The sequence below is a fragment of the Microcaecilia unicolor genome, chromosome 2 (genome assembly GCF_901765095.1).
Source record: "Microcaecilia unicolor chromosome 2, aMicUni1.1, whole genome shotgun sequence".
Lineage (NCBI taxonomy): Eukaryota > Metazoa > Chordata > Amphibia > Gymnophiona > Siphonopidae > Microcaecilia > Microcaecilia unicolor.
The window spans coordinates 265,600,701-265,615,619 of NC_044032.1; the positions used below are offsets into that span (position 1 = coordinate 265,600,701).

The following is a 14,919-nucleotide window of genomic DNA, read 5'->3' on the forward strand; positions in this document are numbered from 1 at the left end:
CTTCATCTGGATCCGGCGCCATCCTATCCCAGTCCCATTCCAGTGGGAAACTGCTTCCTTGTGCTTATTTCTTTTGAGGAAATTCTTCCAAGCCGAGAGAAATTACACTGTCAGTGACTAAGAACTGTTGGCCATAAAATTGTCATTGGAGGAATGGTGCCACTTGAGGAGGCCTACTTCCCTTTCATCATGCTGACTGACCACAAGAACCTGCTATATCTCCTAGAGGCCAGTCGGCTTAATCCTCATCAAGCCTGGTGGTCCCTATTCTTTTCACGCTTTGACTTCCAACTACATTTCCATCCAGCAGAGAATACTAAAGCAGACACTTTGTCATGAGCGATGGAAATGGACAAGGAACGTCATCAATCCAGCATGCATCTTAACTGCTACCACCATATCAGTACCACTAGAGAAGACTTTTCTAGCAACTACGGGAGAAGGTCCTTAAGTGGGAGCATGAATCTAAGACCGCTGGCCACCCTGGAATATGAGGTACAACGGAGCTGATTGCCTACACTTATTGGTGGCCCTCTCTCAGACATGAAGGAATTTGTTTCGGCTTGTCCTGTGTATGCCCATCAGAAACCTTCACATGCCCGACCTTGCAGTCTTCTGCAGCCACTCCTGTCCCCAAAAGACTTTGGACACACATTGCCATGGACTTTATTACAGATCTTCCCTCCTCTAAAGTGGTAGTGGACCGATTCTCAAGGATGGCCCACTTTGTTCCTCTTGCCAGGTTACCCACCACACCCATGTTGGCTCAACTCTTTCTCAAAGAGATCTTCAAGCTACGCGCCTTACCTGAGTCCATCATATCAGACCGAGAGGTGCAATTCACCTCCAAATTTTGGCAAAACCTTAACCACTCCCTTCAAGTGAAACTAGACCTCTCTTTGGGCTATCACTTTCAGTCCAATGGGGAAACTGAAAGAACCAATCAGTCTGAAGGCTTTCCTTCAAGCTAGCATTTCAGTCCTTCAAGATGACTGAACAACAGCTGTTACCTTGGGCAGAGTTTTGCCAAAATAACCTTTCAAGCACGTCTACTGGGGCATCCCCTTTCTGGGTCGTCTATGGACAACACCCACAGGTACCCAGACAACCCAGCCGGACCAAGAATCAAGCCAAGAAGAGAGAAATAGAGAGAATGAAAGGAAAGATCAATTTCAGGTATAGAGAAGAATACAGGAGGAAGGAGAACAAGTGGAAAAAATTGTGGAGAAGAACAAGGGAAGACCAACAAGAGGAACAGGAAAAACAGAGATTAGAAAATTTTAGAGTAAAAACAAAATCAGGATGGGCTCTTATATTTCTTGGAATGAGATCCCATTTGTTCCTTTAGTTGTTGCTTTTTTAAATATTTATGTTGCTAAATACTTTCCCTCTATTTTTGGTCTACACCATTTATCATGTAGTGCATTCATATGTATTTCATTTAAGTACTTATTATTTTTATGATTTTACTATTTTATTTTGTATTTATCTCATTTCTTAATGCACTGTATGTTATTAACACCAGTTTATGTATATTTATGATTTTACTTTATTGCTAGGCATATTTTATTTTGTATTTATCTTTGTTCTTAATGTACTGTATTTTATGCACACCAGTTTATGTATATTTATGTTTTTAACGTTTAGACCTCTTACACGGGTAGTTTTGCCAAAACATGGACCATGTTGGGTCTGTCTAATAAATTTGAGTTGACGCCCCCCAATCCTAAAGGTTCCTTGTTCTTCCTTGCTCCTGTGTGCATGCCGCATAGTTAAACACCACCCGTGGTTCAGCTGGGCTGTACCCTTGAGTTCATAAAACCCAATTTAGACTCCTCTTTTGTCATCAAGCCAGTGCCACTGCAGGAGTGTAGATTGGGCCATTATTCATGTTTATTTTGTTGTCCACAAAAAGGTAGGGACTTTTTGGCCAATACTATATCTCAAGGGGGTCAGTGCTTCCTTAAGGATACCTCATTTCCAGGTGGAGACTCTGTGACAGGTAATTTCAGTGGAACATCCTAGGGCGTTTCTGATCTTTTCTGTCTTTTGGAAGCATGCTAATGCATCACCATTCAGGATGTCCACAACCACTTCTTGCTGTTTCTGTGTCCTGGGAGAGCCCTTTCATTCAGCCTGGCCACAGCCCCTTAGAACTTTACCAAAATAATAGTTGTTGCTGTGGTAGTTCTTCTCAGGGAAGGGATCCAAGTGTATTCCTGCCTTGATGATTGGAAGACTGGGGATAATTCAGAACAGGAGACCTAGAGAGCAGCAGCTTGGATGGTCTCCTTCCTGCAGAGCCTTGGCAGGGTGTAAGTGTTACAAGAGTCATTTGGAACCAGTTCAAGCCCCTGAGAATCTGGGGTACAATTCAGTACCCCTTTGGAGTTGATCTTCTTACAAAAGCCTAAGGAAGAAGTCCTACCTCCAGAATGTCTGTGAACTCCCAGCTCCAAGAGCTTGGGATTTCCTGCAGTTGCTGTGGTCCATGGCAGCAATTCTGGAAGTTGTTCATGGGCAGGGGCCTACATGTAGCCTCTGTAGCATACTCTGCTGTTTTTATGGGTCCCACAAGTGGAGGAGTAGCCTAGTGGTTAGTGCAGTGGACTTTGATCCTGGGGAACTGAGTTCAATTCCCACTGTAGCTCCTTGTGACTCTGGGCAAGTCACTTTACCCTCCATTGCCCCTGGTACAAAATAAGTACCTGAATATATATAAACCACTTTGAATGTAGTTGCAAAAACCTCAGAAAGGCGGTATATCAAGTCCCATTTCCCTTTCCCTCACTTGTTGAGATTTGACTCTTCCTGCCAGTGTTAATCTGGAGCTCTCCAGAGTGATGGTGAGTCCAGCACCACCTCGAGAGGAGTTCCTTTGGATTTACTTTGTGGTGACCACTGATCAAGTCTGAGACTGGGGAGCCCATTGTTTGGACCGGGTGGCTCATGAATGCTGGTCAGCCCAGGAGGCCTAGTGGTCAATAAATCACCTAGAAGTGAGAGTTGTTCATCTGGCATTGCTTCACTTCTCTCTGGGTCAATTGATGCATGTGTTGTCTGACAACATCACAACTGTGGTATACATTTGCAAACAGGGAGCAGTGGTCTTCCCTGGATTTGGACGAGCTGTATGAATGGGTGGAATTGCACCTGCAAGCACTCTCAGCAGCCCATTTAACAGGGCTGGACAATGTCCACGTTGACTTCCTCAACCACCAGATGCTGGACCCGAGGGAACGGAAGTTCAGTCCAATGACTGTCTGCCTGGTTGTGGAGTGCTATGGAGTCCCTTCTGACCTGATGGTAATATGCCAGAATTTCAAAATTCCTTGGCTCTTCAGACCGATACTGAGACAAAAGAGAGTTTGGATTGGTGGGGCTGGGTGCAGTGGTGCAGCTGTGGACCAAGCTTCAGCACCTGTACATCTTTCCCCTGTGACCTTTGATAGGTTGGGTGATACGTAGAATTGCAAGGCTGTTCCTGGTCTTTCTGATTGTGCCAGATATAGTTTTCCCACCCTTAGTATGAGGACCTGATTTGGCTTCCTGTCGGTTTTCCACTTCCATTTTCCAAGGGCCAATTCTCATAGAAGATCCAGATCTTTTACAGCTTGGCCCTTGAACGCTTGTGGTTGAGAAGAAAGGGGATTTCTCCTTCAGTCATTGGCTATGCTACTCAAATCCTCCGTGTCTCTGACCTTCATCGGGGTCTGGAGGATGTTTGATGCTGACTGCTTTGACCAAGAGGGGGAATCCCTTTGGTGAGCGGACATTCCACTTGTCATTCTTAAAGGGCTGTGTGGATCCAAGGTCTGGTGGTTAATTCACACAAGATCCAGGCAGCACTTGCCTGCTTCAGGAGCAAAATTTGGTGGCACCTCTATTGTGGCCCAGCTGAATGTTGTGCCATTTTTGCAGGTGGTGAAGTTGATTGATTTAAACCTTTACTTCGGATGCTGATTTCCAGAGGGATCTCAATTTGGTGTAGTCAGCCCTTACTGGGTCCTCATTTGAACTCCTTTAGTAGGTTTCTGTGAAAGATCTTGCTCTTAAAGCAGTTTTCGTTGTGGCAGGCTGTTCAACTAGGATTTCAGAGTTGCAGACATTCTTGTAGGGTCCTTTTTGTCCTCATCTGATGCTGTTTTGCTGTGTACTGTTCCTCTGCCCCCCCCCCCCCCCCCCCTTGACAAAAATGTTTTCTCTTTTTCATTTGAACCATATGTTTTCTTTCCCTGCTTTTTGGGGTCCTTGGTGTTGCGAATATCCAGCATATGGAGTATCTGTGATGGTTCCAGAGTGCTTCTTCACTAAATCAGTTCTGCTCACAGGACCTCTATTCTGGATTCATCTTGGCTCTCTTGTTTTTAACTCTTAATGTTTTGGTCTTTCTGAGTGGCTTTGGTATTACTGGAATGTTCCTGGCTGCACCACCTGATGTTACTGGAATCTTCAGCCCTGCAAAATGGACCTCTAAGAGTGCTAGCAGGTGCAGCTCTGCCCATGCACACAGCTTGTCCAACTCCAGGGAGACTACTGCACTTCTGTTAGCCCCATCTGCTAGAAAGGGGACATAACCGATAGGTCTGGACTGGTGTAGCAGGATTCAAGGAAAGGAAATTAACAGGTAAAAACTAGGGATGCATATTGTACATATAAGTACATAAGCACCGCCATAACTGGGGAAAAGACCAAGGGTCCATCAAACACAGCATCCTGTCTCCGAAAGCGGCCAATCCAGGCTTCGAGAACCCGGCAACCCCCCCCCCCCCCCCAAAAAAAAAAAATATATAATGTTCAATGGACTTTTCCCTCAGGAATCTGTCCACACCCCCTTTAAATTCTGTAAGGCCAGCTGCTGTCACTACATTCTCCAGCAACGAGTTCCAGAGTCTAACTACACGCTGAGTGAAGAAAAACTTTCTCCTATTTGTTTTAAATCTACCATATTCTAGCTTCATCTTGTGTCCCCTGGTTTTGTTGTTGTTTGAAAGTGTAAACAAACGCTTCACATCTGTCCGCTGTACTCCGCTCATTATCTTGTAGACTTTTATCATATCACCCCTCAGCCGCCTTTTCTCCAAGCTGAACAGCCCTAACCTTCTCACCCTTTCCTCATAGGGAAGTCATTCCATTCCCTTTATCATTTTCGTCGTCCTTCTCTGCACCTTTTCTAATTCCTTTATATCTTTTTTTGAGATGCGGTGACCAGAATTGGACACAATACTCGAGGTTAATTTCATTTTTTTTAATTGCATGATTTAATTGGATAAAGAGTGTCTCTTGCATTTCCTCCTTTTACAGTACAAAATATAGACAACAGATGTAAATTCTCAAACTTATATATTTCAGTTACTAAACTGAAAATAAAATCATTTTTTTCTTTTTTTTTGGTGATTATTTCTAATCATGTTCCCTGTCTCTGTTCTACTTCCCATTGTCTGTGCTCTGAACTCTTTTTCAGGGCATCCTGTCAATTCACTTTTTTTTTCCTCGCCTTTCCTCCTTTCTTCTTCACTTCCTTCCCTATATCCATCTTTCATGTTCAGCTTTCTTCCATTTTTCTGCCTCCTTAAATCTATTTAGTTTCCATCTGTTCCCTTCTATGACCAGCATCTCCTACCTTCTGTCACCTTTTCCCTTCCAGTCACATGCCAGCGTGTCTTTCTCCTCTACTTCCAGCATCTTTCCCTCTTAACACCTCTCTTCCCCCCACCCCCGCGGTATTGCATCTCTCTCTTCCTCCATCATCCCAGCATATCTGCCTGCCTGTATATCCTTTTCCCTCCCTCCTCCAGCATCTCTCGTGGTCTTCCCCCCCCCCCCCCCCCCATGAACCTCCAAACTTACAGCAAAAGACACGCTATTTCCAACCAGCCTGGAGCCCTCCCTTTGTACCATCCTGAGGAGGTGGGACACAACAGAGGGAAGGCTTTGGGCAGGATGGAAGCAGTGGGGCTTTTTTTTTTTTTTTTTTTTTAGTGCTGCTGGCCTTAAAGACAGGTCTGAAGAGCTGGGAGGAAGAGGGAGAGGTAGAATGAGAGACGCCGAAACACGTGGTTGGGAGGGGGCAGACGGTAGGAGAGGAAGAGATGCCAGAAGGAGGAAAGTGAGAAATGCCAGATGATGGGAGAAAGAGATGGCAGATCATGGGAAAGAGAAAGGTGGAGCAAGGAGTAGAGAATAAATTTCACCTTGTGATCCCTTATTCTGAATTAGTTGAACATTGGTGTCTGTTCTGTGTGTGTGACAGAGGTGTTGAATGAGTTTCTTGTAAGGATCTAGCACATTCTACTTTGTTCTCTTTTCCGACTAGGAGGTGTTATGGAGCTATAGGGCTTCTACTAAGTCAGTGTCTCCAAATGCATACCAGGATAGGAATGAACCTTGCTCGTGAGCCAAGTTCTAGGTCCTGTAGTAGTAATTGCAGCATTGCATTTTCACAGCTAGAATTGCTGCTGTTTGAGTCCTAGAGGTTTAGTGCTGTTTTGGTATGGCATAAGTTCTCTGTAAAAATGTTTCTGAACCAATTGTTTTGAAATTATTATATAGTTTAATGTATTTATCAGATTTATATATTGCCTCATTAATACCACTGCAAAATCTAATTTGATAATATTAATGTGATATAATTAGTTGTCACTAATATACTGGTACTCATATGTTTTGGGGGGGTTTAAAACTGTATTTATCTTATGATAGGACCTCAACACACAGATTGTGTAGGGCCTACTAAAGAGTTAATTCTGCTATAGAAGAATTTCCTTATAATCCACGGTTGTGGCCAGCACACTGATCACTTGCAGAGGGCAGCAAATCAAGTAACATGGACCCTGTACCCTGGTGCCTTTTTTTTTTCCCCAGCAAAAATGGTGCAGATGTACCCATGCAGGACTTGCTTCCACTGTAGCCCATCTCTTGCAACTGACCACAGTCTTTATAAGAAGGCAACATGGCAAACGTTACACCAGTCCTTACAACATCTCTTGTTAGGAAAAGAGAACAAGCTAGACTGCTACAGATCCCTTACACAGAAACTATACAAAATACCTCACCATGGTCACATTAATATAGAGCCTTACCAACTACAAAATAAATGTCCACATATTAGAAATAGAAATAGGCAAAGAAAAACTGAATTGGAAACCCCAAGGAGCTGAATTCTGCCTGCACATCAACAGTGGAGAAATAGAAATGCATTTCTTCCTGTATCATGTAAATGCAGATGCATCAGATGCTGCGCATTTAGAGTCCTAAAGCTGGCATTTCTTTTTGTGTGTGTGTGTGTGTGTATTGTGTTGACACTGTAATGTAGCATACTATGCCATACTTTGTGTTTATCTGAATATTTTTATTGCTGTAATTGTCTTACTGACTTATTCTTGTACACTGCCTTGAGCGAATTCCTTCAAAAGGGCAGTAAATAAATCTTAATAAATGAGAATATTCAGATCGCTGGACATCTCTGCCGCTGTAGCGCATGTTTCCCACATTCTGCCATTGGTCTGTGGTGATTGGCTGAAAACGATGCTCCTAGGGCAGGCACTCTTTTAATATGTGCATTTGGGGTGTACACAGGCTGAGTTATTTCACTCTTACTTGTAGACCACAGGTCCATTTTAACAGGCACTAGAAAAAGTGCTGGAACTCAATATCACTTAAAAAAAAAAAAAAGCCGTGGGTACACGTGATTAATAACCCCACTATGATTCTGGCAGCAGGGAGAGCTGCTGTCCTGTCCAGGCTCTAGCAAGGTATAGTAGTATTCTGGTTTCGGGTCTTAGTGACCATATTTGCCACTAGAGGGCGCCATCTACATCTAGAGTGTAGAGGTACAGACCTGAATAAACTCCTGTAGCTTTAAACAGGCAGATTGAGAGGCCATGGTGCTTTTAACATAAAGTATTATTATTTTAGTCAGAAAACAGGCCTGTGGTTCCAGATGGTTTCCATGTCATTTACAGCTCAATAAATAAAAACCCTCTTAATTCAGGCTTTTAGCTTCTTTTGAATCTTTAACTCGTATACCAGTGATACCTTTGTGAATCTCTGATGTGGGTGGCTCCCAGCTCACATCCATCTCAGGTGCTAATGTCATAAACCATGCGTTAGATTTCAGTGAGCAGTTTGCTGATGTCTATGCAATTCTTTTGTGCAGTTTTCTTGTGTAATAAAATCTGAATATATAGAAGCCATAGTGGTGCAGAAAATTGTACACAGAAATGGCATTATACTGTGTGTGTTTATTTATTTTTATTTGTTACATTTGTATCCCACATTTTCCCACCTATTTGTAGGCTCAATGTGGCTTACATAGTGCCGGAGAGGTGTTTGCAGACTCCGGAGTAAACAAATACAAGTTGATGTGGTAGGATAAGGTTTCATGTGGTAGGGCCACATAAAGAAATCGTGCAACGGAAGAGACGTGTAATGTCTTTTACGAACTTTAGTATTGTTGTGTTGCAGAGATCAGGCATTTATGATGGATCGGTAGGGTATACCTTTTTTAACAGGTGAGTTTTTAGTGATTTTCTGAAGTGTAAGTGGTCGTACGTAGTTTTCAAGGCTTTTGGTAGTGTGTTCCACAGTTGTGTGCTGATGTAGGAAAAACTGGATGCGTAAGTTGATGTGTATTTGAGTCCTTTGAAGCTTGGGTAGTGCAGATTTAGGTGTTAAGCCTCCTGCACTTGATTGGCCTCTGCTGTTTATGCTTTCCTTTGCCATTCTGCAGAATCTAATGGGAGAAGTTATCAATGTGGGCTACCATTTAAGATGGGTTATATTTCCTCATCAAAAAGGTCAATGAGCAAAACGGGACATCCATGGAATACTGGTGTTCAAGCTCATTGTCTGAGGTGGTGGGGGGGGGGGGTTGCATAATATAAAACCAATGGATTGAATGTTTTTTACCCAATAGGATGAAGCAAGCCAAAATTATGAAAGTCAAAACATTGTCTTTTGTTCTCCTGTTGCCCACCAACTGTAGCAGCAGCTCATAAAAAGTGAGACAGGGGAAGTGCAGGGACTTACAGTGATGAACTTCAGGGCTGGTGTTAAGAGGATGCAACCATGGCAATTGCCATGAGCCTAATGTCACAGCAGGTCCCAAGTCTGCCTGATCTTGGAGCCCTCTCTTAAACGTTTGCACTGGACCCAATCTGTAACATTGGCCCTGCTGAGCTTTGAATCCTAACTTCATTCTGTAGGAGAAAAGGCAACCTACTTGCCTAAAAAAAAGATAGAAAAGATAATTATCCCAAAAGCTGAGTGGCCCGGATGCAAATGCAGAGCTCCTCATAATCCATGCTGTGCTTTGTCAATGTCTAAATTTTCCTTCTATCTCCCTCCTCTTGCAGGTAACTCTCCGCCACAGCAGAAAATCGTAGTGAACCAAGCAAAGCAGAAGATCATGCAGCAGCTAGCACTCTATCAACAAGGGAAGATTGATAGTGCAGAGCTTCTCTCTTCAGGTAACCATCTCTGCCACATCTCAGGCAGCTTAGATGTCTGAAAAGGAAGAGGGAGTTTGATTCATTGCCTGAGGTGTGGTTTGCCATGGACTCCTACTCAACTTCTTGTTTTGGAAGTGGAAGCAGATGGGCAAGTTCCAGTTGCGTGGTTCTGTACTCTAATCCTTCCAAACCCTAGCCCCTGGTTTCAGCATTTACTAGGAAGGGTATTTCTGCAGGACCACTTCAGACATATGCCCTCAGGCACCTTGGAGTGACTTAGTTACTACAAATGCTGACTTTGATTGTCCTATATTGATTCTGATGTCACGGAAAGTGAACGAGTCGGAACCTTTAACTGCCTGATGCCATTTCGAGACCTTTTTAAGGGCTAATTTAGAAAGCCATGTTAAAACTGGGCATTCCTGATGTTTTACCTGCACTTTAGTGTAAATCAATTTTGCCCGGGATGTGAGCTTATATTGCTGTGTCCAGCAATTGTGACCTTGCAATCTGTACTGTTTCTTGTGTGTGTTTTGTGTTTGTATTTTTCTTTTTAATAATACTGTTCAGTAGAAAAAAAAAAAGCACAGTTGGGGCCCTGGTCCGTAATCATAAAGGGACCATAAGCCTCTATCAAACCCTCTTCCCCCTGTGTCCAAATAAGTTTAGTGGCCTGTGGTGCCATGAGCCCATATGGCCCTCCCCCCAACTCAGCTGACATATGAATATTCAGTTGCTGGAATCTTGGCCATTTTGTGGTAACTAGAATAGATTAGGTAATGCAACATACAGTTCATTACAGTAGGCTCCAGTTATTGCAAAATACTGCTGTTAGAATTAGGGTTGGGGGGATTGAAACGTAATTATCATGCAACTCTTTGGAAAGCAGATACATCAGTTACAGATAGAATTCTGATCTCAGTTCAAAATATTGATGTTAGTTTGTAAAGCATAGCAAGGGATGGGGTTGGATTTCCTACAGCAGAAAATTAGGTATGTTCCTAAACAAATCTGTAATTGGGATTTGAAGAATTGGTGGAGATCCCTTAGAAGAGGGTACAGAATTGAATGTTCTCAATGATGAAACTAAAATTAGAGAATAGACCAAAGATTAGAATTGAATCTGAGTACCTAAAGTTGCATAAGTTTGTTTAAAGCAAATGGGGTCAGTGTCTGGATATAAGGATTCCAGTTCTGTAAAACTCTTTCTTATGTTTTGAAAATTGTTGTTTTGTAAATTGTTGTAGTTTAATAAATAATGCTACCTTCTCTGCCATGAGACTCCAAAATTGCCCCCCCCCCCCCCCCCACACACACTTGCTTATCCCCCTACTCTGTTTACCAATATGCCTTTTGAGTCCAGAGGAAGAAAAAATGACCACTTACTTGTGCCCCACTGCTGTCAGTCTTAAAAATGCATTGGTAGGGTGGAGGTTCAAGTCAGCCCATGTCACTTGAAATTCTGTCACTGGGACACAAGTGACAGGAGATCACTCCTGCCCCCTTTGCATCTGGAAGCAGCAAGATAAGCTGGGTGTATGAACCTGGGGAGGAGTGGTGTCTAAGGTTGGGAGTATGAAGGATAGAGTTCATGGCCAGGGCTCCAGCTACTGAATATTCATATGCCAGCTGAGTTGGGGAAGGCTGGGGAGACATGGTGCCCCAGACTGCCAGGATAACTTTGGACTTATAGGGGTAAAGAGGAAGCTTGTAGTCTCAGAGCATTGCCAGATGCCTTAGCTTAACCATGCTCCAAGGCAAAAGTTGGTTATACCTAACTTTCTGACAGCAGAATGGCAAATAAAGATTTTTCACAACTCCACTTCTTTGTTGTCATAACAATGAACTACTTTGTATGTGACCAGCTTATTCCATTGTAGCGCACATTGCACCTGATCTAGTCTTACAGAAACACAAAACCTCAATTAACAGTCTTGGCAAAAACTGTACTTTCTTTCATTGCTTAGTAAAAGATGAGCATTTCTAGATGGATGATTATAAAAGCATAAAACTTGTTACTGATACATGATGTGGGGGCTTTATTGTCCATTTCATTATCTGTCTCTATATTTGTAGAGTTTGGGTCGATGTTCAGAGGCTGCCAGGGACCGGAGGAAAGTGATGACTTTTCTTGCTAGCTCCTGCTGCCTGCTCTCTCCAAAGTGCAAGTCTTCTGGGCTGAACTAACAGTTACACCGGGGTCTGTGCAGAGTATGTCACGCATCCTAGAGCCATCTCTAACTGATGGGAGCTGTCTTCTCTACCAAATTACATTCTGTGCTCTGCTGGCCAGCATCCTTAAAACAGCAGACAGAAGATATGGCTTCCAAACAAAAGTGTACATGGTCATACTGTATCCTGTTACCTTTCATATGGCATCAGAGGCTCTGAATGTGGGTGCTGTATGCTTAACTACCCAAAGTGGATTAATCCCAACTAGTCAGACCATTCCACTGGATTGATCAGTTTGACCTTTATGTACTGTCATTTACTAGGTTATTCTGAATTGGTACCACACACTGCAATTCTCATGTGGCAACTTCTGTACTCTTGACGTTTTGTATGCATCGGTTTCATTTGCTGAATGACTTAAAAGGAAGCTGTAACTCCCTTTACTGCCTTGAACATTTGACTGTTCCATGCTTCTAACTGTCTCTTACCAGCATGCCTTATACTGTAGCACCTTACTGCTCTTCTCTTGTCAGTATTTTGTGTGTGAGATAGGATAGGGAAAGGCAAAATGTCCTTTTTTAAAACTTTTCAAACTTCATGCTAAAACTGCCTTATCCCTCATCTTCCCTCTGCACATTATTCCTCCCCCCCCCCCACTCCCACCCCCACCCAAAAAAAAAAATTGGCAGTATTGTACTCATTCTGATCTTTTTCCTTAGTGATAGGTTAACACACCTCATGCCTTCTCTGAATTTGTGGAGCTTATGTATTTATTAATTGGGAGGGGAGAAAGTTAAAAGAAATATAACTTCAAATCAAATCGTTTTGTTTTAGGAGAAGAACAGGCAATGAGCTGGCCAGTTTCGGAAAAGTATTAAGCCTAGATGCACAAGATATTTGTGAGCATTTCAAACTATAACAGGCCTAAATTCTGACAGTTTACCACTCTAACAAAGCCAGAACTACAGTAGAAGAACCATAAAAGCTTTCATAATAAACTTATAATCATGTCAAATATCTTACATAAAATTGTATGTGAAACACAACACAGTCATGTTTCAGCTTCCTGTGGTAGGAGTAAAATTTAAATAGAAAGGATTTCAAAGATTGTATTTAGTGTAAACTTTCATACAATGGTTCAGTCACAGCAAGCAAAGCCAGTCTTGTCATTAAGCAGTAACTATAATCTTAATAATCTCTACCTTTAACCTGCAGGTTCCAGTTGGTAGTATAATATACTCCTTGCCACACTGAAGTGCTGTCAGCAAAGCATATTGTGGGAGAGACCTAAGCTACTGTACTATCTCTAGTTCTAGGTACTGCACCTCTGAAAAGATATGGACACGTTGAGCTGTAATACCAGAGTAATATTCTGACATGAGACTTAAGGAACTAATTATATCTCTTAGAGAAGAAGAGTGATGAGCGAATTGTATAAACAGGTGCCTCTTTTTCATTGCTCCAATGCTGCATGGTGAGAGTCTTGTCATAAAGGCATCTGGGTACCCATGTTCCATCATAGAATACTAGCATCACCTGCCATCAAGGCTCTTGCCGTTAAAGCAGCCATAAACCTGGTGTTACCAGTTGTTGCCTGAATGCGGCAGTGGTGTAGCAGATATTTACCTATAGCTGGTATTCTCCAAGGACAGCAGGCCAATTATTCTCACGTCTGGATGATGTCATCTGACTGAGCCCAGTCCAAGTACTACTAGCGATTAAGTGGAACATTCTAGCAGCATCCCACTACACTTTTGCTTGTGCCATCATGCCTGAAGCGTGAGCACTGGTCCACCACTTAGATGGGAAATCAAAAAGCCTACAACTAAACAACTCCTAGAGGAGGTGAAGGGTATGTAAGAATAAGCCTGCTGTCTTCGGAGAACACCAGCTTCAGATAAGCATCTTTGCTTTCTCCGAGGACAAGCAGGCCTTCATATTCTCATGTTTGGGAATCCACCTAGCTACCAGGCTTACCAAAAACAAGAAAGATAATTGAGTCTTGAAACATTGAGACTAAAAGTTCAATCAGCCTTAAAACTGTATCCATACTAGCTGTGTAGGTGCAGGCTGGAGTAGAATACAACAGGGCTTAGGACGGTGGAGTTAGATTCTAGACACCGAACAAATTCTGCAGAACTGGCTTTCCAAACCGACTGTCGCATTTGGTATCCTGATCCAAACAGTAGTGGGACGTGACTGTGTGGACTGAAGACCACGTTGCATCCTTGCAGATCTCCTCAATGGAAGCTGATCTTTTTTTCTTTTTCATAATTTGCAATATATCATACAAGCAATATTACTGGCTACAGAAACACAGAGAAGTAATTCCTAATAAGAAAATAAAGGAAACATCGATTCAAAGTTAAAAAAAAAAAAGATAATAAAGGAAATATCATCAACCTCTTTCTTAGACCACAAAACATGGGTAGAGGCCTATTAAACAGGAGATATACAAGAAGCAAAAGGAAACAACGTATAAGCCTTAACATGCTAAATCCTCAAGTCATTTTACATTAAATCCAACTAGTTATTACTATTAGAGATTTTCTTAAGGTTCAAAAAAGCTCTTAATTGGGCTGGAACAAAAAAAAAAGGTATACTTGATGGCTAAATATTGTACTAAACACATGCAGGGGTATACTAATAAAAAGGAAACCCCCAAATTTCTTGTCTCCATATGGAAGCTGATCTCAAGTGGGCTACTTGATGCAGTCATGGCTCTGACATCGTGAGCCGTGACATGGCCATCAAGACTCAGCCCAGCCTGGGCATAAGAAAAAGAGATGCAATCTGCTATCCAGTTTGAAAGTGTGTGTTTGCCAATTGCTACTCCCAACCTGTTGGGGTCAAAAGAAACAAAAAACTGGGTAGACTGTCTTTGGGCTCCAGATAGAAGGCTAAGGCTATCATGCGGTCTAAAGTGTGCAGTACACTTTTGCCAGGATAGGCGTGAGGTTTTGGGAAAAATGTTGGCAGAACAATTGACTGGTTAAGATGGAACCTCCGACACTACCTTAGGAAGGAACTTACTACTCTGTTGTGATGAAACTTAGTATATGGTGGGTGAGCTACCAGAGCCTGGAGCTCACTGACTACAAGCTGAAGTGACTACCACCAGAAACACAAAATTCCAGGTCAACAACTTCAGATAGGTCAGGCACAACAAGGGCAACGGAGAAAAGCAAACGAACAGCAGACTATGTACAGACTTGCACTTTTATTGAACATCCAGGACTCGACATGAGTCGTGTTTCAGCCCATAAGGGCCTTCCTCAGCAGTCTCTTGGAATGG

At 42.6% G+C, this 14,919-nt stretch overlaps 1 protein-coding gene across 2 annotated transcripts in view; it reads left to right on the forward strand.

The window, feature by feature from the left end:
• Positions 1-14,653, forward strand: part of IRAK1 (interleukin 1 receptor associated kinase 1) — a 149,729-nt gene extending 135,076 nt beyond the window's left edge. For both annotated transcript variants that reach the window (XM_030194110.1, XM_030194109.1), the window contains exons 13-14: positions 9,357-9,470; positions 11,529-14,653. In XM_030194110.1, coding sequence (XP_030049970.1) covers positions 9,357-9,470; positions 11,529-11,590 — 176 coding nt within the window. In that variant the 3' untranslated portion in view covers positions 11,591-14,653. The remainder of the gene's footprint in view (positions 1-9,356; positions 9,471-11,528) is intronic.
• Positions 14,654-14,919: the final 266 nt, after the last annotated feature.